Source organism: Salmo salar, chromosome ssa16 (assembly GCF_905237065.1).
Source record: "Salmo salar chromosome ssa16, Ssal_v3.1, whole genome shotgun sequence".
In the NCBI taxonomy this organism is placed as follows: Eukaryota; Metazoa; Chordata; class Actinopteri; order Salmoniformes; family Salmonidae; genus Salmo; species Salmo salar.
In genome coordinates this window covers 67,458,001-67,483,709 of record NC_059457.1, presented here as the reverse complement: position 1 = coordinate 67,483,709, position 25,709 = coordinate 67,458,001, and the positions used below count along the sequence as shown (strand labels likewise).

General features: G+C 44.8%; 2 protein-coding genes across 4 annotated transcripts in view; one reads left to right on the top strand and one right to left on the bottom strand.

Moving 5' to 3' along the window:
* The first annotated feature begins 326 nt into the window (after positions 1-326).
* LOC106574235 (E3 ubiquitin-protein ligase MARCHF7) lies at positions 327-11,082 on the top strand. 3 transcript variants are annotated; one of them, XM_014149952.2, is made up of 11 exons: positions 327-460; positions 3,390-3,573; positions 4,673-4,813; positions 5,799-5,964; positions 6,291-6,479; positions 6,633-7,797; positions 8,926-9,095; positions 9,203-9,306; positions 9,561-9,662; positions 9,887-9,935; positions 10,319-11,082. In XM_014149952.2, exons 2-11 carry the CDS (start codon positions 3,400-3,402, stop codon positions 10,411-10,413), a joined length of 2,355 nt encoding a protein of 784 aa, XP_014005427.2. In that variant the 5' UTR covers positions 327-460; positions 3,390-3,399; the 3' UTR covers positions 10,414-11,082. The 3 variants fall into 3 exon arrangements, with proteins under 3 accessions (XP_014005427.2, XP_014005428.2, XP_045553580.1); XM_014149953.2 differs by having other exon boundaries at positions 453-706; XM_045697624.1 differs by lacking the exon at positions 327-460 and adding an exon at positions 880-983.
* A 1,170-nt stretch (positions 11,083-12,252) lies between these two features.
* Positions 12,253-25,709, bottom strand: part of LOC106574232 (lymphocyte antigen 75) — a 40,956-nt gene continuing 27,499 nt past the window's right edge. The window contains exons 23-34 of the mRNA XM_045697621.1: positions 24,529-24,658; positions 24,034-24,254; positions 23,577-23,739; positions 23,184-23,348; positions 18,399-18,521; positions 17,945-18,136; positions 17,595-17,818; positions 17,200-17,410; positions 15,199-15,360; positions 14,232-14,348; positions 13,786-13,977; positions 12,253-13,549 (exon numbers count right to left, since the gene is read on the bottom strand). Of these exons, the coding sequence (XP_045553577.1) occupies positions 13,377-13,549; positions 13,786-13,977; positions 14,232-14,348; positions 15,199-15,360; positions 17,200-17,410; positions 17,595-17,818; positions 17,945-18,136; positions 18,399-18,521; positions 23,184-23,348; positions 23,577-23,739; positions 24,034-24,254; positions 24,529-24,658 (2,073 nt within the window). The 3' untranslated portion in view covers positions 12,253-13,376. The remainder of the gene's footprint in view (positions 13,550-13,785; positions 13,978-14,231; positions 14,349-15,198; positions 15,361-17,199; positions 17,411-17,594; positions 17,819-17,944; positions 18,137-18,398; positions 18,522-23,183; positions 23,349-23,576; positions 23,740-24,033; positions 24,255-24,528; positions 24,659-25,709) is intronic.

Genomic DNA, 25,709 nt, shown 5'->3' with positions numbered 1-25,709 from the left:
CACCATTTTAGAAGAATAAGCTTTCTGTGGTATGGAACATTTCTGTGATCTTTTATTTCAGCTCATGAAACATGGGACCAACACTTTACATGTTGCGTTTATATTTTTGTTCAGTGTATTATCATAATCATATTTTAAATTGTAACTCACCAACATCATCATCATCATCAATTCATTATCACAACCATCCTTTCAATCTTTATCTCCCCAACATCATCATCAATTCATTACTATCACAATCATACTGTACTTTCAATCATAATTCACAACGTCAATTCAAAAGGGGGCAGGACAAGTACAGTGTTTGATATTCTATTGGATGGAGTACATTGTCCTTCACCATCCTGAGTTGTACGTACTTTGTCTGGGGGTGTCTGATTGCATTGTAAATCACATGACCTTCTCTATATCAACACACAGACGCCGTCATCATTGAATGCAGCGAAGCTTGGAAGCAAAGGTGAGAGTGTGCTGCTTTTGCACGAAGTTAGCACCTTATCCGTGATGTTTATAGCTATAGCCCGCGACATTGTTTTACATTTTAACTTGGCAACGATTAAATTGATTCCTTTGATATAAGAAATGCATTAGCTAGCTTCCCAACGTTATCTGTCAGGACGGATGATCAACAACAGCATAAAAAAATAGGCCTACCGTTCGCTAGCTAAACCATCAAGATTATCTCATCGTATTCACTGTCTTCACGGTAATTGTCCTATTTGTGGATATGACTGTCATGTCCTCAATCGAGTGGTTTCTAGTACTAGGATGGTGGTTAGCAACTGTAGCCCTAGCATGCTTTGTGGTCGTGGGCTAACGTTAACTATATATTTAGCCTAGTAGGTAACGTTAGCTAGAAAGCTGTTTTTCTTCAGTGGTGCCAACAACAAGTTTGGGAGGCTAGCTTCACTAGCTAGCCCCAGGCAGTGTAACTTTGAAATCATTCATGTTTCTTGCTTACATGGCTATGGGTATTGCTAACGGTAGGTAGCTAGCTGACAAGCTCCTTCGATATCTGGTCAGTAAAAGAAAAGGGAACTCTTTTCTTGGAAACTGACAGACATTTTGAAAGGTCGGTTCGGTCATTTGGGTAGCCTTTTAGTTACAGTAGCCACCAACCTAACGTTAGCCATGAAGCTCTTGTTGGGTAGCTTGCAATTCATGACTGAGGTGCTAAAGTGTCACCGGTTTGCTCAACTGTTGCGTTAATAAGTCTTGTCCTTTCTCTAACTATAGTTTTTGCAGAAAATCTGGTAGATAACTGGCCTAGACTGGTAGAGAAAAAAATAACTAATGCATCCATGGCCTGTCTGAATCAGGAAGAACAGCCAAACCGTATCCTCAAAACAAAACGTTTTAGAGAGAACCTGAAACTAACTTCTGTGGCCGAATTAAAAATTCACCCTTCCAGTTTTTCAGAGCCTGACTGAGCGTGTTACTATTGCGCAATGAAATATTAACAGAGAAGCAAGTTTTGTCATCTTGTGTGCAGATTTCATCAGCCTTAGCTAGGCGGCCTCCACATCTTAAATACAAGCAAAACAGAGCTTGACCTGTTATCAAAACAACTTTCCTCATGTGTACACTTTGCATTCCCGATGGCTAAGTTTAGCACCACCCATGCGTCATGAGTGTGATTGAGAAGAGCCACAATCGCAGTGGGCTAAATTAGGAGTATAACTATGAAAATAGTATTTCTAGGCCACAGCTGTAGGCTACCCAAGGTGATAGCCTAGGTGAAATAAACATTAAGTTGACTTTTTAGGAGACTTCCTCAAAAGGTTGAGAGGGGGGTGGGGCTTTGTAAGGAGATGGACATGTTTCTACTCTCTGGTTCACCTATCCCCATACGGGTGCTGTGATCCATGTAAACCAGAGGAATGCACCTTTTTAAATAAATGATCTTGCAGTGATGATCTCATGTGTGACGCAAGGCCTGACCTGGCCTGCACAGCCCCCCTGCTGCGCTCTCATCCCTCAGGAAATGTCACCATCAAATGGCTGTGACAGTAGGTACCAAATGGCACCCTAATGCTTATGTAGTGCACCGACTAGGTTGCCATTTGGGATGCAACAAACCGTGATTGTGATCCAAGGACAGGTGTGGGGGTTAGGTGCCAAGAAGCGTCTGGACAGTTTGTACACTGTCACACTTCGGCTGTCTCAGCGACCAGCCAACCCCTTTTCCTGACTGTTGGGGTTTTATCAGATTGGGAGATTCCCTGACTCTTTAGTCTGGTCTTTTCGACTGCAGTTTCAAAACGCAGCTAGGTCTATCTTGTCTTATCTTGTCGCTAAATCATGTTTAGCCTAGCCTAAGGCTTGGGTGGAACGGGCACAAAAGGTTTTAGCAATAACAAAGATGGGGTTTGGTCAGGACATTGAGCTCTGAGTTATGTATATTGAATGAGTACTGGATTCCAATGGTTCCCACATTTTATTTTAATGAACTCAGTACGGTTTTCAACTTACTCGTAATGGTAGAATGCACAAGGTGCAATTTCGAAATTGGGTAGTGCATCATCAGTTTTCCTCTTGTCATACACTTAATAGTTGTAAAATCTGTTTGAATGTATTGTAATGTTTTTAAAAATGAATAGCTGCTGACTCTCAAGTGGCGCTGTGGTCTAAGGCAGTGCTAGAGGCGTCACTACAGACCCGGAATCGATCCCGGGCTGTATCACAACCGGCCGTGCTCAGGAGTCCTGTAGGGCGGCGCACAATTGGCCCAGCGTCGTCCAGGTTAGGGGAGGGTTTGGTCGGGGGTCTTGACTTGGCTAATCGCGCTCTAGCGACTCCTTGTGGCTGGCCGGGCGCCTGCAGGCTGACAGGTGAACTGTGTTTCCTCCGACACATTGGTGCAGTTGGCTTAAGCAGGCGTGTGTTAAATAAGGTTTGGCGGGGGCATGTCTCGACCTTCGCCTCCCGAGCCCGTTGGAGTTGCAGCGACGAGATGATCGAAATTGGGCGGGGGGGGGGAAGTAGAACTGCCTTAATTTTGCTGGACCCCAGGAAGAGGCAGCAGCTAATGGGGATCTTTAATAAATACAAATACCCTAGAGCTATTTATAGCTTGTCAGAAATGTGCAGATCAACTAACCCATGTCAGCTAACATTGTTTTAGCTAGGTTGTAATGTTTGTCACTCAAATATCACATGAATACACATTAGACAAGGCATGGGAGATGTTTAATGCTGGAAGGGGGGCCTGAGTGGAAAACGTTTGGGAACCCCTGCTGTAGCCTACATCAGTCTAGTACTTGTGTACTATGTCTAGGCCTACTGTTCTCCACTTTGTACAATGTTTGATTGCATGTTTTCTCTAATGTTTTCTAATAGGGATGGATCCTGTTGGATTTAGTGTTACTAACATCTTGGTTTTTCCACAGCCAATCAGTGATGGATTCCAAGCCTCGCCGGCTGCCCTTTACGGTGTCCAGCACCACGTCGTCTTATTCTTCCTCCTCTTCCCCCTCCTCCCTGGGATCCAGCAGGCTCTATGGAAGATCCAGTGTCCTGAACAGTGATCGTTTCACCAGGGCCACACCCCTTAAACCTGACCTCGAACACCAGGTACTGAACTACCGTGTGAGAGGGAGAAAGTGTCAGGTTACATAAATTTGCTTTACCTAAATGTCACTTTGTATTCTTAAAATATGTGGCCTCGAGGTCTGGATTTCAATGAAGTTTCTGCCGGTTAACAATGATAAGAACACTTGAAATGTGTTTATAACCGAAGGGTAAGGCTAGGCAGTTGGGACAAGTTTAGCCTGGTTTCATGAAAACCAATGTTCTCTTTAAAATAAATGCAGTCTGAGTGGGTAATTATTTTTCTCACCCTAAGAACCGGGCTTTCTTTGCTGCCATCTGACTCTTGTCTAAGGGTCCGTCTGTTACTCTCCCTCTTGGTTCCAGTCCTCTTCTCTATTTAGCGAGTTAGCCATGTTCAGAAGCAGAGAATGTATCTGTGTACTTTAGCTGGGGCTTTTTATAGGCCAGCCTAGATTCCTGCCAGTGTGTTTTTCAGCCCACCTGTCCTGTCAAGTACTGTGCCATTAGATAAAGTTACTACTGGGCTGTCTGTCTATTTGACTACTCTTCCAGAAGAGTCCTGGGCCCGGATCAAATGCACAATAAACAAGTGACTTAGTTGACAGGTTTGCAAACACCTTTGAGCAGCATGAATGCATTTGATGTAATGAAAAAAGATCAATGGCATTACCTAGCTAGCATGCAAGAATGTAGGAATAATTGGTACAAGGATATTTAGACAAATGCAGTGTTTCCCCGATTATTCATTTAGTAGTGTTAGCCTCCGCTGCTAAATTGTTGCCGCCACTCCAAATAGAGGTCCCTATTGATTTTGTTTGAGTTGCTCTGCTAGTTTAAGAACACGGCAGAAACCATGGCAAAATGTGTAGAATTGCAGGAAATTACTTTTATTTTTACAGCTAAATTGTCTTTGAGAGGGCCTTTAGAATTTTTGGTGTTACTCCATTGGCCACACCCACTACAACGCTAACTTTGCCATCGCTGCTGAAAAAAATCCTGGGGGAAACTCGTCTCCTGTTTTGTGGCGATCTTGGATTTGTACCATGTGTCAGCTACCCTACATTGCTCCATGTATTGACTTGAGCTGACCCCATGTGTTTTCACGCCCCTTGTGTCTCAGAGCTCTCGGTTCCTCAGCTCGACCAGGGACTACAGTAGTTCTGACAGCCGCCACTCCAGCTGGAAATCACCTCTGACTACCTCCTCTGTCTCCTACGATCGCTCCTGGGCCGAGTCCTCACTGAGCAGCCGCAGCAAACTGGTAAACTCACGATAGAACGGGATCTTGTTCATTAGGGCACTAAGCTAACATATGGAATTGTTTTAAGGTGGTCATAGTGTGGATCATTTAGCTATTTGATTTTTTTTTTAAATTTTTGGACCCCTTTAGCTATCAATAAAAATAAATACAAATGTTTGAATAAAATATAGAATTTGGCCTTTACTATTTTAGCCCATAGAAACGAGCTGAATAAAACCATTTTTATAAATGGCAAAAGACAGTCGTAAAAGGTAAATTTTTTTGACATTACATTTAGTCATTTAGCAGACGCTCTTATCCAGAGCGACTTACAGTAGTGAGTGCATACATTTCATACATTTTTTTTTCTTCTCCGTACTGGTCCCCCGTGGGAATCGAACCCACAACCCTGGCGTTGCAAACACCATGCTCTACCAACTGAGCCACACGGGACCACAATGTAACATAAGGATTAAGGTTTTGAAGTGTCTGTCCTATATCTGGGAGATAAAAGAAAGCTTGGTAAATAATTGTATATATTTTTTTTTAACCCCTTACCTTCAGATGAGTCCTGTGACACTTGTGGGAGTCGTAGAGCGAAACTGAGAACACGATCGTGTTTGAGAGCCTCCCCTATCCACAGTGGTCATAGTTTGGACGCTACGTTTCGTGAGAAGACCATATTTTTTTTCCCGGGGATGTCTCATGGTCTGACCAACACCGCTGTAGCTCTGCCACCTTCCACCGCAGATGCGGCAAGGCGACCTAGGCGGATGTGGTGGATTGAGACGCAGCCCGTTCCGTCTTAAACAGCCGGATTTTGATGTGGATTTTTAAATGATGTTACTTAGATTAATACGTGCGTCAATAGCCTTCAGAATTAAACAGTTTGACTTTTGGGTCTTGATAGTGATATTACTGATGCGCAGTGCCAAGTTTCAAGTTCAAAGTGCAGTTCAAGTCCGTATTGATTCATGTGATTGCATTCTGTGGGTTGTTTTATCAGACTGATTCAGAGACAAGACTGGGGACGTACTCGGGACTTCTCAGCAACCCAACTGATGATGGGGATACCAAACGAGCCAAACTGTCTTATACCAACAGAGCTGCATATACAACAAGCCCCTCTGTGACTGGCTCCTCCTACTCCAGCAGTGTCCTCAGAGACTCAGGTAACTGACCCCTGGGAGAGTTCAAGAGTTAGTCTCTTTCCTTGAGCCCTTTTTAATGTATGAAAATACCTGCCAAATGTATTTTAAAGTGTGAACTTTTCCTTTAAATATACTGCTGTTAGTTTCCATACACTTGATGAGCGCAGGTCTTGTGATAATCGTGCAAACAATCATCGCCATGCTTTGAGTGATGATAATATTAAATCTTCAGTTGTTAACCTTACGACGTTGATGAAACGTGTCAATGATTCCTAAGTCCTTTGTGGTTTCGCCAACTTATCTTTTCAAACATGCAGGTGAATAACAAACTGGCACCTTGTGTTTAGATTCGTCGTCGTGGAAGTCGTACCGGCCTCTGTCCAGGTCCTCCTCCTCCTCTTCTTCTTCCTCCTCCTCTTCCTCCTCAGAGCCCCTGTGGTCCAGAAGGGAGCTGGAGAAGAGGAGCGAGGGGAGGAGTCTGTCCAGTGTGGCTGATAACACCAGCTATCGGAGCTCCGGACTCACCTCATCCCTTTGTATGTTCTTACACGCGCACACACATAGTGACTCGTTTGTGTGCATTGACTTACAAACCTATTGACACATTTACGCAGTCATAAAACTGAAACATTTACATACTCGCACACAAACATAATACTGACACGCATGCAATCGCTTTTGTGTTTTAGACCGGCCCGACCGTGTGACCTCCACCTATGCCCAGGGGGCCCGGCCCAAGGAGACCCTCTACTCCTCCTCTTCCTCTAGCAGGGAGAGCAGCTCCCTCAGCCGCCACCTCTCGTCCACCTACCAGCGCTCCCCACTGGCCCGGGACTCCACCACCTCCCGGGCCACCGGCCGCTCCCTGACCACCTCCACCCTCCGCACTGCCAAGGAGCCCACTGAGAGCCCAGAGCCCACTCTAGGAGTCTCCGTCTCCTCTCGGTACACAACCCCCTCAGCAAGACGGGAGGCCCGGGACTCCAGCCCCCCTCCCTCCGCGCCAACCTCCACCCCCAGGACAACCCCGGAGGGTGGCGAGGCATCCGATGGACGTCGCTCCACCCGCCGCCTCCTCTCCCGCCTCTTCTCTCGGCGCTCAAGCCAGGACTCCAGCGGCTCCAGCTCTGGCTCCGCCTCCCGTTCCTTCGACTCGACCGAGGACAGCCCTGTCTCTGGAGGAGAAGGCCACGCGCCCGTGGCTACCAGCGAGGAGAGCGTCCGACCTGTAAGCGTGGAGCCCGTTCCCAGAGGCTCTGACGCGGCCCAGGCCTTTGCCTTCCTGAGGCGTCGCAGACAGGGCCTGTCCCCGGTCCAGGAGTGCCAGGCCCAGCGTGCCCCGGAGCCCCAGCCTGGCATGGAGACCTGGAGATGGGGCAGCACCAGTGGTGGTGTTGGAAGTAGTACTTCAGGTTCCTCCTGGCTGTCATCTTCCATCCGGACCCGCTGCACTCCTCTCTTCTCCCGCCGTAGAAGAGAAGGACGGGACGAAAGCGCTCGCCTGGCGTCCGGTGCCGATGAGGATTACCGTGGTACCCAGTTCCCCCTCGGGAGTAGAGACACCCCCGAGGCCAAGGCGGACGAAGACGAGGAGGAGGACGACGAAGGGGAAGGAGCGGCGGCGGTGGCAGCCTCGGGGGCGATGGGTGCTAGTGCCACCCTACAGGAGGAGTTGAGAGACATGGCGGGGAGTAGTCAGCGTTTGGCGAGGTTCATGAGCAGCCCGTTGTTCCGTGTCCACGACAACGTCATGATCGCTGTGGACATGACGGGCGCTGCCAGGAGCGAACCGGAGGGCCAGGAGAAGCCCACCTCCTCCAGAGACCCGGAGAGACTGAGGAAGATCCAGGAGAGGTGGGGAGGCTGTCCTTCTCTGAGCTCGCTGGATAGTGGGCTGAACCTGCATGCTTGTGGTGTCCCATCCCCCTGTTGTACATGTCCCACCCCCCTGTTGTACATGTCCCGTCCCCCTGTTGTACATGTCCCGTCCCCCTGTTGTACATGTCCCATCCCCCTGTTGTACATGTCCCGTCCCCCTGTTGTACATGTCCCATCCCCCTGTTGTACATGTCCCATCCCCTGTTGTACATGTCCCGTCCCCCTGTTGTACATGTCCCGTCCCCCTGTTGTACATGTCCCGTCCCCCTGTTGTACATGTCCCCGTCCCCCTGTTGTACATGTCCCCGTCCCCCTGTTGTACATGTCCCCATCCCCCTGTTGTACATGTCCCACCCCCTGTTGTACATGTCCCACCCCCCTGTTGTACATGTCCCACCCCCCTGTTGTACATGTCCCACCCCCCTGTTGTACATGTCCCACCCCCTGTTGTACATGTCCCATCCCCCTGTTGTACATGTCCCATCCCCCTGTTGTACATGTCCCATCCCCCTGTTGTACATGTCCCGCCCCCTGTTGTACATGTCCCGTCCCCCTGTTGTACATGTCCCGTCCCCCTGTTGTACATGTCCCGCCCCCTGTTGTACATGTCCCGCCCCCCTGTTGTACATGTCCCGCCCCCCTGTTGTACATGTCCCCGTCCCCCTGTTGTACATGTCCCCGTCCCCCTGTTGTACATGTCCCGCCCCCTGTTGTACATGTCCCGCCCCCTGTTGTACATGTCCCGCCCCCCTGTTGTACATGTCCCACCCCCTGTTGTACATGTCCCCGTCCCCCTGTTGTACATGTCCCCGTCCCCCTGTTGTACATGTCCCGCCCCCTGTTGTACATGTCCCGCCCCCCTGTTGTACATGTCCCATCCCCCTGTTGTACATGTCCCATCCCCCCTGTTGTACATGTCCCACCCCCCTGTTGTACATGTCCCATCCCCCTGTTGTACATCGTCTTTATTGTGGCCGCACTCGTCTTGTCATTCAAATGTCTCTGGCTGGACCAACGCTTTAATTATTTTCCTCAGATTTGAATGGTTGATAACTGTAAATAAACCTCTCTCTCTCTCTCTCTCTCTCTCTCTCTCCCCTGTAGCCTGCTGTTGGAGGACTCTGACGAGGAGGAAGGGGACCTGTGTCGTATTTGCCAAATGGGTGAGGAGTCTCCCTCCAACAATCTGATCGAACCCTGCTGCTGCACAGGCAGCCTGCAGTATGTTCACCAGGACTGCATCAAGAAGTGGCTGCGCTCCAAAATCAGCTCTGGTAAGAATAATCTTTCTCTCTCTGACCTTTAACAAATTATTTTCTACCCCTCGGTGTATTATGAGGTGGTTGCACATTTTGTTGCCATCTTTCACTCTCTTTTCCAGGAACTAATCTGGATGCCATCACCACGTGTGAGCTGTGCAAAGAAAAGCTGCACCTGAACATTGAGAACTTTGACATCAACGAGCTACACAGGACACATGAGCGGGTGAGGGGACGTTCAGTTAACACCAGACACTCATCTCCTAGTCAGCCATTATCTGTTAGACTGTGAATGGGTCAACGCGCTGCAGAAAATCACTCCCGTGCTGCTCATTCAACTGTAGAATACCAGAATGGGACACTTAACATTTTCCGGAACAGTTGGTTTTTATCTTTAAGGTTCAACCGCCTAGGACCCAGTCCTAACTTGAGTTTAACGCAGTTTAAGTGACCGCTTCCTTTCTTTCCCTTCCTGTCCAGTCTGAGTACGAGTTCATCAGTTGTGGCCTTTACCTGGTGGTGTTGCTTCACCTGTGTGAGCAGAGGTTCTCTGATGTGCTAGGAGCTGCCAACGACGCCGGGGTAAGAACGCACGCCTACACTCCACACAAAACAAATTCTAACCGTCGTTCATTTGCACTGGGCGCAGGGAAGTCATTTTGAATGTTAAGCCCAAAGTTCTTCTTTGGCCTCATAATTCACTAAGTATTGTATTGTGGGGGAAAAATACTTAATTCAAATGTAGTAGGATTCAGTGTTTATAAAAAAACAAACAAAAAAAACCCATTTCCCCCTCTCTCGCTCAGTTTTTCAACCTGGCGAGGACCCTTCATGAACACATGGACAATCTTGAAAGTACGTTCTTGAATAATTTCTCCCCAATGCTGTGTACACATGTTTTAATAACTTGAAAGTAGAAATCAATTTCTACACGTAGCATGACGAGAGCTCTGCACACATTAATTTTTTTTGGTTTCTGCCCAGCAACACTGCTGTGAATAATTCCCCTTCAGTTAACTATGCACAAGGTCATCTCACTGGAGGTTATTAGTTGCTTTGATATCAGGGTGTGCACTGCAGTATTCATCACTGACAATTAAATGGTCTTAATATTTGACTTTTGAACACCATTCTAAACTAAAAGATTCATTTTGCAACTGTTTATTCTAAAAATTAATGAAATTGACTACTAATAAACTAGTCTCCGATTTGACTGATAATTGTTCCCTCCGCTGCAGGCTCTTATGGGGAGTCGGATGAAGAGGTGGTTGATACCCGGCCGTCAATCGATTTCTGTGACCTCGATGAAGACTTGGAAGAGGATTACAATTGATCGGGGGGGGGACGCGAGTTGAAGGAGTTACCTTCCAGTAGCAACCCATTCTGTTGCTCTGTTTCACCTCATGTGATTTTACTTAGTGCAAAGGCTTGTGGGATTTTTGAAGCCAATGCCAAGTAGACGGGAAGTCACTCCTGACGTAGAGGTAATGATGTCATAGATATGCAGACTGACTTTGAAGTGAACCGAGGTGAGGAAATGCTTTATATCCCACTTATTGTTCATTTCCCCTTTTCCTTTAGGCCTCCAGATTTGAGTGCGCTTTATTCCGTTAAAATGCAAGATGTCTTTTGAACTGTTATACCACGAGTGCTTTAAATGTTACTGCTCTAAAAAAGCAGGTCTGTCCACTGTGGTGAGATATTGTGTAAAAAAAGAAAACAAGAGGGTTGTTAGTTTAGCGGGTTGGGAGAATGGAAAAAGGGCTCTGTTTATGGGAGAATCAATCAAGAAGTGGCATATTATCCCCTTTACTGTTTTTCTTTTCCTTTTTGAAGTTTTTCAAAAAATGATGTGAAAGAAAGTGACAACTTTACTTTTCACAGCCGAATAATTGACAGTTTGTTCTGTTTGTCTGTTTTCATGTCTGTAGTATGACAATGCTATTTTGCTTGCCCCTAAAACTTGTTTTCATTTAATTAATGCAATAAAGTTTTGAATGTACAGCTGTTTGCAGGCAACATTTCATTCAACAAAACCGAACAAGGACACTGAAGTTAACAGATTTTTAACCCTACTTCCTATATTAATGTAAGCCATTTCAACAACTGTTGCTCAAAAACCTCTATAGTTAAAAGGACACAGGGAGCTTCTCAATTGAGGTAAACTCCACCCTCTCCTCTGTGACCCGGAAACTGGTCGCCATATGTAGAAGTGGCAATTCGTTAATAGTTTAACGGAGGAGTTTGCTCCTCGATAGCCTCCTCCGGCCGAAGATACTTAGGTGTACCCTACTGAGGAGTTTTGTAGTCTTCCTTTAGGATTACGGGTTTTTTTTTTCAAAGGCTGAAGGCATGCACACGTTTAAACGATACACTAGTAATCTTTATAGAATGCCTGGCACAACTAGCTCAATTTGTTTTTACCACTTTATACATTTTGGGATTCCTCCTGTAAATGTAATTGCATGGCGTGCTAGTGACGTTTCATTAAAGTGCATTTGTTTCCTGGACCAAGTGTTATTGACAAGATTTGAACCTATGACCTATCCCACTGCACTAGGGGTGTGGAAGGCACAATCTGTTAGATTAGAAATGTATTTAGCTTAATGTACGGTTGGAAACAAAAGTCGCAATTGGGATTTGAACAAGTAACGCCCTCCAACCGTAACCCTTTTTTCATTTTATTATACAGGCATCTGTAAACTGCCCAGTGGCATGTCGCAAGCTCTTCCCACTGAGCTTTCATTCAACCAATCACATTTGTTCAGTCTGTCAGAGCTTCCCTCATCACAAGGTCGTGTTCCTCTGCTCAGATGTGGACACATGCCAGATCTTACATGCCTAGCTAGGGTTTTTACATATCAGCTAACTGCATGCTCTAGCAGTCTGGTGCCCGACTACACAGTTAATGTGGCAGGGGAACTCGATCCTTGATTGAGGCAGGGATTCATTCCAAGTTGTAGAGCAGCTCAAGTGCCTTGGATTGAATCCCAGCCTAAATTAGGGAAACTCCTGAGCCGAATTCCAGGGCTTTCTCAGTGATTCCTTCCTCGATTGCTTGTCCTCTGTCCTTCCTTCCTCAAAACGAAGCTCATACAAGTTGTGGTAGGTCAGTGATACCCATGTCTGACATCTTAATTTCCTCAACAACAAAAATGACAGGACCCAGCCCTTAGACAAACCTATTTTATTGGAAGACCATGACCATATTTGACCAGAGTAGAGTGGATGGTCTGCTTGGGACCAATGTAAATATGAAGATACTGTTGGAACATTTTGAGAATGGTAATCCTAGTTAACAAGCATTGTTGCAAGGCAGATCCAAATAAAGTCGAGGAATGTCAGGTTATTAACATTCACTTGATTAAAAAAAACATCTTTGGTTTAGATTCTCCATAATAAAATGTAAAAAAAAAAGACAATTTAAATATTTTTATAGCAGCTGTGTTTGCAGTTTGAGGCCTCAGCAAGTAGCGACCTTTGAAAACTTTAACCCCAAATGAACACCCCAAAAACATACTCCCAAACAAGACAACTATTGTGCTTGAACATGGCAGAAACAACTGCTAAGGCATTATTCACAATAAAACATTTCAATTTAAAGTGCAAATGTTCTCAGGAGTTTGAGTGCATAGGAGAGGGAGGTAACAGTCATAATGACAAACAGAAACCAATGCATCAATGGCATTTACAGTTGGGATGAATTGCTTGTAGTTCAAATGGCAAATGAGAATGCATGCCACTATCCAAATTGTCTAAGAAAGTCTGTGTTGGACTGCATTAGCTCGACTACTTGTATTAGATTGTAAATAATTAAGAAATTATGAAACTATGCCAAGCTAATAAAGATTATAGTTCTATTAATAACAGTGCCATGATGCAGTTGTTTCTTCTTTCGTCGATGACCAACAGAGAAAAACATCAGTGCTTACGAGACGAAAAAATACCCTGACAACAAGCATCACGTATCCAGTGCTTTTTTTGTCAACCCAAAGTCCATCAACCCTGCAGCAACTGTTCAATGTGGCAGCTCTTTCTTTAAAATCAAAGTTCAATAAAACATCATTATTAAGTAAAAAAACTAAACAAATGCTAGTTTGGGGATTTTCACAATCCTTTTGCCAATATTTACAATGTCACAGAAAATACTAAAAAAGCCTGCTTGGGAATTTATACAAATAAATTAAATGAAATGGAAGCCAGATTTCAGTTTGCTGGCATAATAATATTTCCATACTGAATACTGTAGGCACATAACTGCTTCTTTAAGCTGCATAGGTGAAGTCAAGTAAAGTCTCACTCTGCATCTATAATACTAGTGCTGTCAGCATCATCAATGGTTCTCCTGTAGCGCACGGTGGAGTTGAATCTGGCCCTGCTCTTCTTATAAACCACGAAGCCGATGGCCGCCAGGAGGGCGGTGAGGACGACCAGGAAGAAGACCAGAACCACCGGGGCGTTCCCTGACCCTGGAGACAACACAGCCAGTCAGAAACATCTCCAAACTGGCAAAGAAAGTCCCTGTTTCAAGCACATCAATGTTTACAAATATATTATGACCATAACCATAGCGAAGCCGGGGAAATCTATGAGCTATATACAAATCAACTCGTTACATGCAATAGCTTGGAGCGGTAACCAGAGCCAGAGTAAAAAAAAGTATGTATGAGTTGGGACTGGTGAACCATTGCGCTATAGTACTCACGTGCGGGTACTTTGCAGACGATGCGGCTGTGGCTGTCCTTGCAGCTGACTCTGCTCCAGATGCCTCCGTCTGCAGACACCATGACAGCACAGGGGTTCTGCTGGGTCACTGTCTTCACCCCACTAGCAGAACCGTTGGTCTCCCAGTTAGAGAAGGCCAGAGAGGAACCGTCCACCCAGCCCACTGGCTGACCTGGAAGACAGAGGAAACACAGAAGCATTACTGATTCTATGCTGAGTTAAAATAGACAACTTTATTTGAGTATAATGTACTGTATTGGTATGTAGGATTTTTATGTATTTTAAAGTGCCTGACTTTCCAAATGAAGTGCACACAGAACTTCCTAAGATGGAGCATACTGTCCAATATAAATATCATGTCTAATAACATCCGTATACAGTAATAAGTAACAAGCATATCCTATTGTACTGGTCAGGTCAGTTTACCTTGTTTGTCCAGGTCAATGCCGAGCCACACCCTACTGGTGATGAGAGGGTTGTCTGCCATGTAGCCAGAGACAAAGTCATTCTCCTCTTTGGTCATTATGGTCAGCAGCTGTGCGTCTGTCAATCAAAGGCAAAGGCATACATATACTGTAAGTAAGACACCACCTGATCTGATCGTGGTGTACTAATTAACCAATAAGGCCTGAGGGGGTGTGGTATATGGCCGATATACCACGGCTAAGGGCTGTTCTTAAGCAAGACACAACACAGAGTACCTGGATACAGCCCTAAGCCGTCGTATATTAGCCATATACCGCAAACCCCCGAGGTGCCTTATTGCTATTATAAACTGGTTACCAACGTAATTTGAATAATCATTTGGAGGGCACTTATATTTGTCCTGTTACACACAAGTCTGTAATGGAAATGGTTTTTTTGTTGTTGCATATCCCAACTCCTCCTGACCAGGGTCGCCACTGTACTGCACCACTGGAGCAATTAGGGTTAAGTACCTTGCACAAGGGCACAGCGACAGATTTTATTTCATATTTATTTTACCTTGTCAGCTCCGGTATTCAAACCAGAAACCTTTCAATTACTGGCCCATCGCTCTAACCTCGAAGGCTACCTGCCGCTCGAACAGTAAAAAGTATTTTTTTGTCATACCCGTGGTATGAGGACTGATATACCATGGCTGTCAGCCAATCAGCATTCAGGGCTCAAACCACCCAGTTTATAATATCTGATATACCACAGCTTTCAGATAATCAGCATCCAGGAAACAAACTACCAGTTTATAAGAGTAAATATATATTTTTTAATTTAATCAGGTTGGTTATAGGGAAACCATTCTCTTACCATAACAACCTAACCCAAGACGCTGCAATAATACAATGTTCAATACAACTTATATACAGTAATACAGAAATATATTTGTGTCAAATAGGAGAGATAGTGGGTGGCTTACCAAGCCTTTCACAGATGCTCTTGGCATCCTCCATGCTGTACACAGAGTAGTTATAGAAGGTCATGTCAAAAGCATAGCAGTGGTCCTGGTGCTCAACCCACTTAGACCAGCCACCTTTCTGAGGGCAGTTGTTGGCCACCTGGGGAGCTGCGAGGTTCGATCCTGATTCAGACAAACAAATCACAGGGATTTATTTTATGGGATCTTAAAAGATTGCAACAAATTCTGCTCAGATCGCTCACTGACATCAACATCTTCTTTACACAAGAATTCAAGTTGTGTGTATAATAAATAAATACTAATAGGCTAGGTACTAAGACTGTAGGACAGGGTATTACTCTGGGTGATGATGTAATTGTAATAGGCTAGGTACTAAGACTGTAGGACAGGGTCTTACTCTGGGTGATGATGTAATACTAATAGGCTAGGTACTAAGACTGTAGGACAGGGTATTACTCTGGGTGATGATGTAATTCTAATAGGCTAGGTACTAGGACTGTAGGACTGGGTCTTACTCTGAGTGGTGATGTAATTCTAATAGGCTAGGTACTAGGACTGTAGGACTGGGTCTTACTCTGAGTGGTACTATGACTGTTGGACTGGGTCTTACTCTGAGTGGGGATGTAATACTAATAGGCTAGGTACTAAGACTGCAGGACTGGGTCTTACTCTGAGTGGTACTAGGTACTAAGACTGTAGGACTGGGTCTTACTCTGAGTGGTACTATGACTGTTGGACTGGGTCTTAATCTGAGTGGGGGTGGTGATGTAATACTAATAGGCTAGGTACTAAGACTGTAGGACTGGGTCTACTCTGAGAAGGGGTGGTGATCTAATACTAATAGGCTAGGTACTAAGACTGTAGGACTGGGTCTTCCTCTGAGCGGGGATGGTGATGTAATACTAATAGGCTAGGTACTAAGACTGTGGGACTGGGTCTTACTCTGAGTGGGGGTGGTGATGGCATTGTTGTAATAGGCTAGGTAATAGGACTGGGTCTTACTCTGAGTGGGGGTGGTAATGGTAGTGATGTAATATGTTAGGTAATAGGATTGGGTATTACTCTGTGTGGGGGTGGTGGTGATGTAATAGGCTAGGTAATAGGATTGGGTATTACTCTGTGTGGGGGTGGTGGTGATGTAATAGGCTAGGTAATAGGATTGGGTATTACTCTGTGTGGGGGTGGTGGTGATGTAATAGGCTAGGTAATAGGATTGGGTATTACTCTGTGTGGGGGTGGTGGTGATGTAATAGGCTAGGTAATAGGATTGGGTATTACTCTGTGTGGGGGTGGTGGTGATGTAATAGGCTAGGTAATAGGACTGGGTATTACTTTGTGTGGGGTGGTGATGTAATAGGCTAGGTCATAGGACTGGTATTACTCTGGGTGGGGGTGGTGGTGGTGTAATAGGCTAGGTAATAGGACTGGGTATTACTTTGTGTGGGGTGGTGATGTAATAGGCTAGGTCATAGGACTGGTATTACTCTGAGTGGGGGTGGTGGTGATGTAATAGGCTAGGTAATAGGACTGGGTATTACTTTGTGTGGGGTGGTGATGTAATAGGCTAGGTCATAGGACTGGTATTACTCTGGGTGGGGGTGGTGGTGGTGTAATAGGCTAGGTAATAGGACTGGGTATTACTTTGTGTGGGGTGGTGATGTAATAGGCTAGGTCATAGGACTGGTATTACTCTGAGTGGGGGTGGTGGTGATGTAATAGGCTAGGTAATAGGACTGGGTATTACTTTGTGTGGGGTGGTGATGTAATAGGCTAGGTCATAGGACTGGTATTACTCTGGGTGGGGGTGGTGGTGGTGTAATAGGCTAGGTAATAGGACTGGGTATTACTTTGTGTGGGGTGGTGATGTAATAGGCTAGATCATAGGACTGGTATTACTCTGAGTGGGGGTGGTGGTGTAATAGGCTAGGTAATAGGACTGGGTCTTACTCTGAGTGGGGGTGGTGGTGATGTAATAGGCTAGGTAATAGGACTGGGTCTTACTCTGAGTGGGGGTGGTGACAGTTGTGTTGTAGCAGATGGCTCCGTCCAGCTTGGCATTGCAGTCCATTCTCATCCAGGTGCCATGGGGAGTGATGTACACACAGACACCCTGAGGGTCTGAGCTGGATGTGACTACAGTGTCAGAGAGTCCCAACTGACTGTAGTGATACTTAGTCCCATCAGACCACTCATAGGACTGAGAGCCACTAGCCTGCGCAGAGAGGGGAGGGGGATGCAATATTACTCCACAAACTTCACACTGGAGGTGCTTAACATTTTTTTAATTTAATGTCTACCTGCCGTTTAGTGCTGTGAGCTAAATTTCTGCAAAAGATGACGTTATTCTCAATAGAAATGGCCGCCGTGTTAGTGGTATTGTGGCTAAGCTCCCTTACATCCTGACTGGACAGACCGATCCACAGCGGGAAGCCGTCTCGCTTGGCGATAAGCTCTATGTGAGCGTTGTGCCTGGTGCCATGCACGCTGGCCAGGTGTCCGTTGCCGCGACCACACTCCTCCAGGGCCTGGAACCAGCTCAACTTCCTGGTTATCACGTGGTAGCTCAGGTTGCCATAGCGCTCAAAGTCCCTGGCCGACTGATTGTATTGGTCCTTAGAGTCTCGGGGACGAAGAAAAGAGAGTCAATCAAGTGCAAAATGTATTATTTTATCGTAAAAAAAAGAAAATAATGATAGTACTCCTTGTGAATAGGTGAAGTATGTTTGTCTGAATGGGGTCTACCAACCTTTATCCAGTTTGCAGGCCACGATGCTTCTCTGCTTGAAGGGACTGAAGTGGTGTTTGTTAGTGAATATCTTCCAGACTCCCTGAGTGTTGAGACCTGCCATGAACTCATCGCTGGCTGAGAAGCTTGGTCTTCCATCGATCCAGTTAGAGTACTGGACGTTGGTACCATCATACCACTTCATCTGGTCATCTACCAAAGACAGGAGCAACCACTTGACATGACACATTTATTACACGTTTCATCACACAATAATACAACGATGATCAATGAGTCGGCTTCAGACTTGATGATACAGTAGACATTTTACAATGATCCAATTCAGCGTCTCCTCATAATACAGGGCAACGAATGATATGAAAGTCCAAACAGCAGATCAAACATAAGGATACACTAACTGTCCATGCTGAGTGTTGGGGAGATGAATATGGGGAACCCAGTCCAGTCCACTCACCGTTGTCAACGTTGAACACCCCTAGCCAGACAAACTGAACCAGGTCTTTGAAGGGAAGGAGCTGCTCCTTCACAAACTCATTCTCCGCTAAGTTCCTGATGGTCAGGATGTCTGCATCAGCAGCTGAGAAGAACATAAACCGGTAACACTTCATAAAGACTTTATTACTCGTACATAAGCAGTGTGTATGTTTAATTAATAAACACCTTCGATCAGAGCACAGAAGAAGTCTGTTTTGACTAGGCATCAATGTCAATTTTTTAAATCTCTAAAAAGTCTCATTGAGACTTATAGCAACCAAATTAAGTTGCAGCTATGTAAAAACATCATATTAAAAAAATTATCCAAGGCGCTCTCTCTTGTGGAAAAGTTAAAAAGGCTGTACATGGGAGTATATAAACATTAAGAACACCTGGTCTTTCCATGACATAGACTGTCCAGGTGAAAGCTATGATATCTTTGACCCAAGTTAAACAATTTAAAGGCAATGCTCCCAAATACTAATTGAGTGTATGTAAACTTCTGACCCACTGGGAATGTGATGAAAGAAATAAAAAGCTGAAAGAAATCATTCTCTCTACTATTATTCTGGCATTTAACATTCTTAAAACAAAGTGGTGATCCTAACTGACCTAAAACAGGGAATTCTTACTCGGATTAAATGTCAGGAATTGTGAAAAACTGAGTTTAAATGTATTTGGCTAAGGTGTATGTAAACTTCCCACTTCAACTGTAAGTACCGGTTTGTGTCAAGAACTGCAACTTGTAATCCCGTGGAAAATATGAAACATGTCGCGGAAAATTACAAAATGAAACATACTATGCTGTTTTTTACTTAGAGAATTGTCCATTGTTTTATGCTAGTATTTTTTTTCCCTGATGCAGGCTTGTTGTCTTGTGTGACTTAGTTATAACTCTGGGTGTACAGATAAGAGCCGGGTGCGACTGCAGTATGTGACATCCCGTTTGTACTGTCTGTAGGAACTCCTCTCCATGGAAACATGCAGAAAGGAACAGACAATGGTGGTCAACGTCAGCTATCTTAATCTACACAGACAAGCTAAACGCCTTTTATACACTATGTTCCCCACCCCTGTTTGCACACATCTGCTAACTGCCACATAGACAAAGAGGTCGGACTTTTCTATAAATGCTGAGAGACAACTCTGTCCGTTGAGATTTCAACTCTGACTATTCTTAGTGATGGTTGACTGCTTCATTTTTGCAAATCTTATAATACAATTGTTTGAAAGAATCTGCAGTCTCTCTTCCCATAGAATGTCTCTGACATTTGGGATATGAACTCAGCAAAAAAAGAAACTTCCTCTCAACTCAACTTATTTTCAGCAAATTTAACATGTTGTCACGGTTGTCGTAGGGTAAAGACCAAGACGCAGCGGGAATATGTACACTCATCTTCTTTATTACGGACAAAGAAGGAAAAACCCAAAACAAACACGTATACAAAACACAACGACGAATAACAGGCCGGTAAGGCACAAAGCTATACACAGCACAATCTCCCACAAAAAAACCATGAAAACAAACTCCTAATTATAGGACCTTCAATCAGAGGCAACAATAACCAGCTGCCTCCAATTGAAGGTCCAACCCCAATTAACTACACAGAAATACAAAAGACTTGATAGAACATAGAAAATATACTAACATAGAACATAGACTAACAAACCCCGAACCACATAAACCAAACACCCCTCTACCTAAATACATAGCCCAAACCACATGAAACAAACAACCCCTGCCACACCCTGACCAAACTATAATAACAAATAACCCCTATTACTGGTCAGGACGTAACACATGTGTAAATATTTGTATGAACATAACAAGATTCAACAACTGAGACATAAACTGAACAAGTTCCACAGACGTAACTAACAGAAATGGAATAACGTGTCCCTCAAAATAATGTGTCCCTCAAAATCAAAAGTAACAGTCAGTATCTGGTGTGGCCACCAGCTGCATTAAGTACTGCAGTGCATCTCCTCCTCATGGACTGCACCAGATTTGCCAGTTCTTGCTGTGAGATGTTACCCCACTCTTCCACCAAGGCACCTGCAAGTTCACAGACATTCTTTGGGGGGAACGGCCCTAGCCCTCACCCTCCAATCCAACAGGTCCCAGACGTGCTCAATGGGATTGAGATCCGGGAACTTCGCTGGCCATGGCAGAACACTGACATTCCTGTCTTGCAGGAAATCACGCACAGAACGAGCAGTATGGCTGGTGGCATTGTCATTCTGGAGGATCATGTCAGGATGAGCCTGCAAGAAGGGTACCACATGAGGGAGGAGGATGTCTTCCCTGTAACGCACAGTGTTGAGATTGCCTGCAATGACAACAAGCTCAGTCCGATGATGCTGTGACACACTGCCCCAGACCATGACGGACCCTCCACCTCCAAATCGATCCCGCTCCAGAGTACAGGCCTCGGTGTTACGCTCATTCCTTCGACGATAAACGCGAATCCGACCATCACCCCTGGTGAGACAAAACCGTGATTCGTCCAGCGACGGTGGGTTTGTGCCCATAGGCGACGTTGATGCCAGTGATGTCTGGTGAGGACCTGCCTTACAACAGTCCTACAAGCCCTCAGTCCAGCCTCTCTCAGCCTATTGCGGACAGTCTGAGCACTGATGGAGGGATTGTGCGTTTCAGGTGTAACTCGGGCAGTTGTTGTTGCCATCATGTACCTGTCCTGCAGGTGTGATGTTCGGATGTACCAATCCTGTGCAGGTGTTGTTACACGTGGTCTGCCACTGCGAGGATGATCAGCTGTCCGTCCTGTCTCCCTGTAGCGCTGTCTTAGGCATCTCACAGTACGGACATTGCAATTCATTGCCCTGGCCACATCTGCAGTCCTCATGCCTCCTTGCAGCATGCCTAAGGCACGTTCACGCAGATGAGCAGGGACCCTGGGCATCTTTCTTTTGGTGTTTTTCAGAGTCAGTAGAAAGGCCTCTTTAGTGTCCTAAGTTTTCCTAACTGTGACCTTAATTGCCTACCGTCTGTAAGCTGTTAGTGTCTTAGCGACCGTTCCACAGGTGCATGTTCATTAATTGTTTATGGTTCATTGAACAAGCATGGGAAACAGAGTTTAAACCCTTTACAATGAAGATCTGTGAAGTTATTTGGATTTTTACTAATTATCTTTGAAAGACAGGGTCCTGAAAAAGGGACGTTTCTTTTTTTGCTGAGTTTAGTAAACAGTGTGGGTCTCGAGGCTCTAAAACACCATCTTCAACTCAGGCCAGAGGGAAGCGCACCCCCAGACTTTCTCTAACAGAGCGGGCACTAAACAATAACGTTCTTTTTCAGGACCAACTCTACAGACAAGTCAAATGGACAGTAATGGCCGCCTGTTTTGCACCCAACTACGCAAATGTGTTTTTAGGACTATGGTTGGAGACATTTTTTTTTTATCCTCTTAATCCATTTTTTGATAAAAATCATGCGGTACGGAAGATACAGGTGACATAATTTTGCTGTTTCGATCATCTGGAAATGAACTGCTACAGCTCCACACAGAGGCCTTGGAAAGAGAAAATATGCTCAGACAATAACAAAGGCCCCAAAAGTCAAACCAAATCTATTTTGTTACCCAGTACAGCAGAGGCATCTCAAATAAAGAATATCATCAAACAGAATTGGAGTAACATAGAAAGTGACCCTGCATTAGGTGAAGTTTTTACTGAGCTTCTATGCTTTTCTTCTAGACGCGCGCCAACCCGAAAGGAGAAGCTGGTGCAGTCACATAAACTCCCCCCACAGTCAAAGCCAACTGGCTTTCCAAACCCACTGGCACCTTTCTGTGCGGACACTGCAACCACCGCCCCAACATTTAAAAAAACAAGACGTTCAATGACACAAGAAAATAACATACCAAATCCAATCTTTTGTGAATTGCAACCCTGTGTTTGTTGTTTATAGGTTGGAGTGCCCATGTGTTTTTTTTTTATATTAGTCGCACAAAAAGGATGCTAAAAGACAGACTGGCAAAACATAAATATGCCATCAAAACAGTGAATGACAATTGCCCCACGGCCGTGCATTACCAACAAGCCGGCCATGGTAGCCCGGACTTGCTTAAAGCCATGGCCATAGAGGTGATATCCATCAACAAGAGGGGAGATTACAGGCTTCAGTGTCTTTTACTTTCTGGATACACACACTCAAAGCTACTGTCTTTCAGGAAATAGATTTTGCTCCTATATATTTTTTAGTAATCTTGAGTTGTTTATTTGTGTGAAACATTGTATTGGCCTATAGTTATAATTGATTGATTTACTTGTATTATTATATTTTGGGGGGGGGGGTATTATTTCCTCTTTATCTATTGGTTAATATTATCCACGGCCCTTAATTTCTGGTCATTCATTTCACCTGTCACTACTATGCACCTGTGAAGCCCGAAGAAGGCCGGTGAGCAATACACGTCGGTGAGTTTGAATGTTTTGCTATGCAATAGCTGCTAAAATGAAGGATTTTGAAAAACTTTTCCACAAGAGAGAATGCCTTGGATTTTTGGAAGTATGATGTTTTCACACAGCTGCAACTTCATATGGTTGCTATAAATTGTACCCCGTTCTCCAATGAGCATCTCTCTTTGTCTTTATATTTGATGCCAAAGCAGCGCTCCCTCTTTTCGCATTTCTAATTGAGACTATAAGACATGTTTCTAATATGCATCTTGTTTATGGAGTTCTTCACAGTACAAATGGTTCCTGACTGATGTTTGTGCCAAACGGTGTCCTTGCTCCTTACCCAGTTTCTTGCACGTCTGAAGTATCTGGCCCTTGTCAAACTCTTCCCATCTGGACGATGCCAGTTGGAAGGTGTAGCAGTTGTTCTTGAAGGGGATCCAGTTTGGTCCGCCGCTCTTGTGAGGACAGTTCACAGCGTTGTCCTCATGGGTGGTGACATTCTCTTCTGGAAACATTGAAAGTGTTCATTCATTAAAAAAAAAACAGAGTTGCTGTCTGAGGAGAGTGCTTGGTTGATTTTCCTCCAGTCTTGTTTTAATTATGCCACTTAACAGACAATTGTATCCAAAGTGCTTACACTTTTGGTATGTGATCCTTATGGGAATTGAACCTGCGACCATTACATTACAAAACCCCAGTTCTTACCAACTGAGCCACTGTATTACTGTCTTACCGTGTGGAACATGGCAGATAGCCCCTGCCAACTGTTCCATACACTCTGTAGCCTTCCAGAAGCCGTCCGTGTCCAGGAAGACACAGTGTCCAACGGTGGGTTCTGAGGACCACCGACTAAACACCGTGTGACTGTGGTCTATCCAGTTGTAGTGGACACCATCCTGACAATACAAAACGCTAAGTTCCTTATTCATTTAACCAGCAAGTCAATTAAGAACTAACTCAACTGCACTGTAGAATCTGTGAAATCGTCATTATGAAATCAGCCACTATCCTTCAGTGATTGCAGAACTGAAGGAACAGGATGGGTGTGACCTATTCTACATGGTGACGGCTCCACCTAGCCTCCCAATGGGCTACGGGTTGTTTGCTTTGCCATATTGCCTTAAACCCCATCCCTTTCTTTTAGATCTGCCAACAGCAACGGGTTAGGGTGAAGAGCTATAGCCACTTACTTTTTCGCTGAAGAGGCCGATCCACATGGGGCTGCGTGCGCGGGTGACGTGCACGGTGAGGACCGACTGCTGCAGGGTGTCGGCTACGCTGGCCAGGTCCATGTTCTGGTTCCTGCACTCCTCCAGAGCCTCGTACCACGTCATGTTCTTCTGAAGCAGCTTAAAGGTGTGGTTGTTGACCTGGAATGGCTCCAACTGGAACTGGGGCTCCTCTGGCTTGTCTGAGAACATGAGAGGGATTTTAAAAGGGGTCAGACGAGGGTTCAAACCCTATTTGATATGCTCAATTTCTACTCCACAAAACAGTAGCAATATCAAGTAACAACTATCAATGATATCAGTCTACTTCATACACTTAATATCAAGAGTCTTTCTATCACAAGCCTTCTGACTGTAGAGTCCCCACATCATCCATTCTTTCACCAACACGGACAAGATGAGCACAGATAATTGGTTGTGTTTGGTGCCCTCTGCTGCTAGGTAGCGGTGGTGTACCTGCGTAGTGCTGGCAGATGGCCACATGCTGCTGGTCAGAGCAGGAGGTGTAGTCCCAGGAGCCCATCATAGCAGAGCTGGGGTCGTTGAACATGAAGACACACAGCTCCATGCTCTCTGGGTCATGAAGCTGCAGACAGACACAACAACAACAGGGACACAGAGAGTTAGTTCTAGGTTATGATGACCTTGAACTTTGAAACAGATGTGGAACATATTTTTAGAGACTGGTATTTAGTATAGTCCATCATAGTAATGTTTATGTAGTTCCATCATTTGTTTAAAAAGACTACCTGCACACACTCTTACCAGTGGTTAAAGTACATTGTATTTCTTCCCGGTATGGAGACCACCTATCGGTGAACGCGTTTATTTTGATTTTTTTTATGGGCCTAATCATGAATTTACATATAGAATCCCTATTCATTTAATAGGATCTTTATGGGCCTAATCATGAATTTACATATAGAATCCCTATTCATTTAATAGGATCTTTATGGGCCTAATCATGAATTTACATATAGAATCCCTATTCATTTAATAGGATCTTTATGGGCCTTATAGTCAAGATTTGTCGTCTTAACTTTTCAAAATGTATTAGCGTACCTTTTAATGTGACATAAACATAACCAGTCATATTTCCATCTGATTTTCAAACAATTGCTTCAAAAAGGCTCATGTAGGCTACCTGAGCACGTTACTCAGGGACGGTGGAACGACAGGGTGCAAAAAAAATGATAAAACATTTATGCCTCACGCAGATATTTTTCTCCTTAGAATTTCCGACATTTGGCTTACTATTTGTTCGTCCACTTGTTCCATAATTAGATACATGCAGCTTCTCTTGTCATTACTTGATGATTGTTTGGAAGACTAAATAAAGCCTTGCTCACCAGAATGATGTCATAAATCGATAGAATGATCGATGCATCATCAACAATCTAGTTGACATCAGTAAAGTTCTCTCTTGAGTTTTTCTCACGTGGACGTTTAGCGACCCGGGAGATTTCCAAATGACATCAGTTTGACCCGTTTTCAGGAAGTTAAAAGCTGTGAAAACGATCCAACATGTTTCTGATAGTATCTGAGTTCATCTTGGATGCATATGTTATGTGGTTTAAAAGCTTTTATGTTGCTGTAAGAAATTGCACGTTTAGGCTACAACAGATTTCTCATTCTCT

What these genes read in the sequence shown, in the direction of transcription:
- LOC106574235 (XM_014149952.2), top strand. Translation starts at nt 3,400, where the DNA reads ATGGATTCCAAGCCTCGCCGGCTGCCCTTTACGGTGTCCAGCACCACG. An exon ending in CAGTGTCCTCAGAGACTCAG is followed by an intron (nt 5,965 to 6,290) that starts GTAACTGACCCC and finishes CCTTGTGTTTAG; the next exon opens with ATTCGTCGTCGTGGAAGTCG. An exon ending in GAGCTGCCAACGACGCCGGG is followed by an intron (nt 9,663 to 9,886) that starts GTAAGAACGCAC and finishes TCTCTCGCTCAG; the next exon opens with TTTTTCAACCTGGCGAGGAC.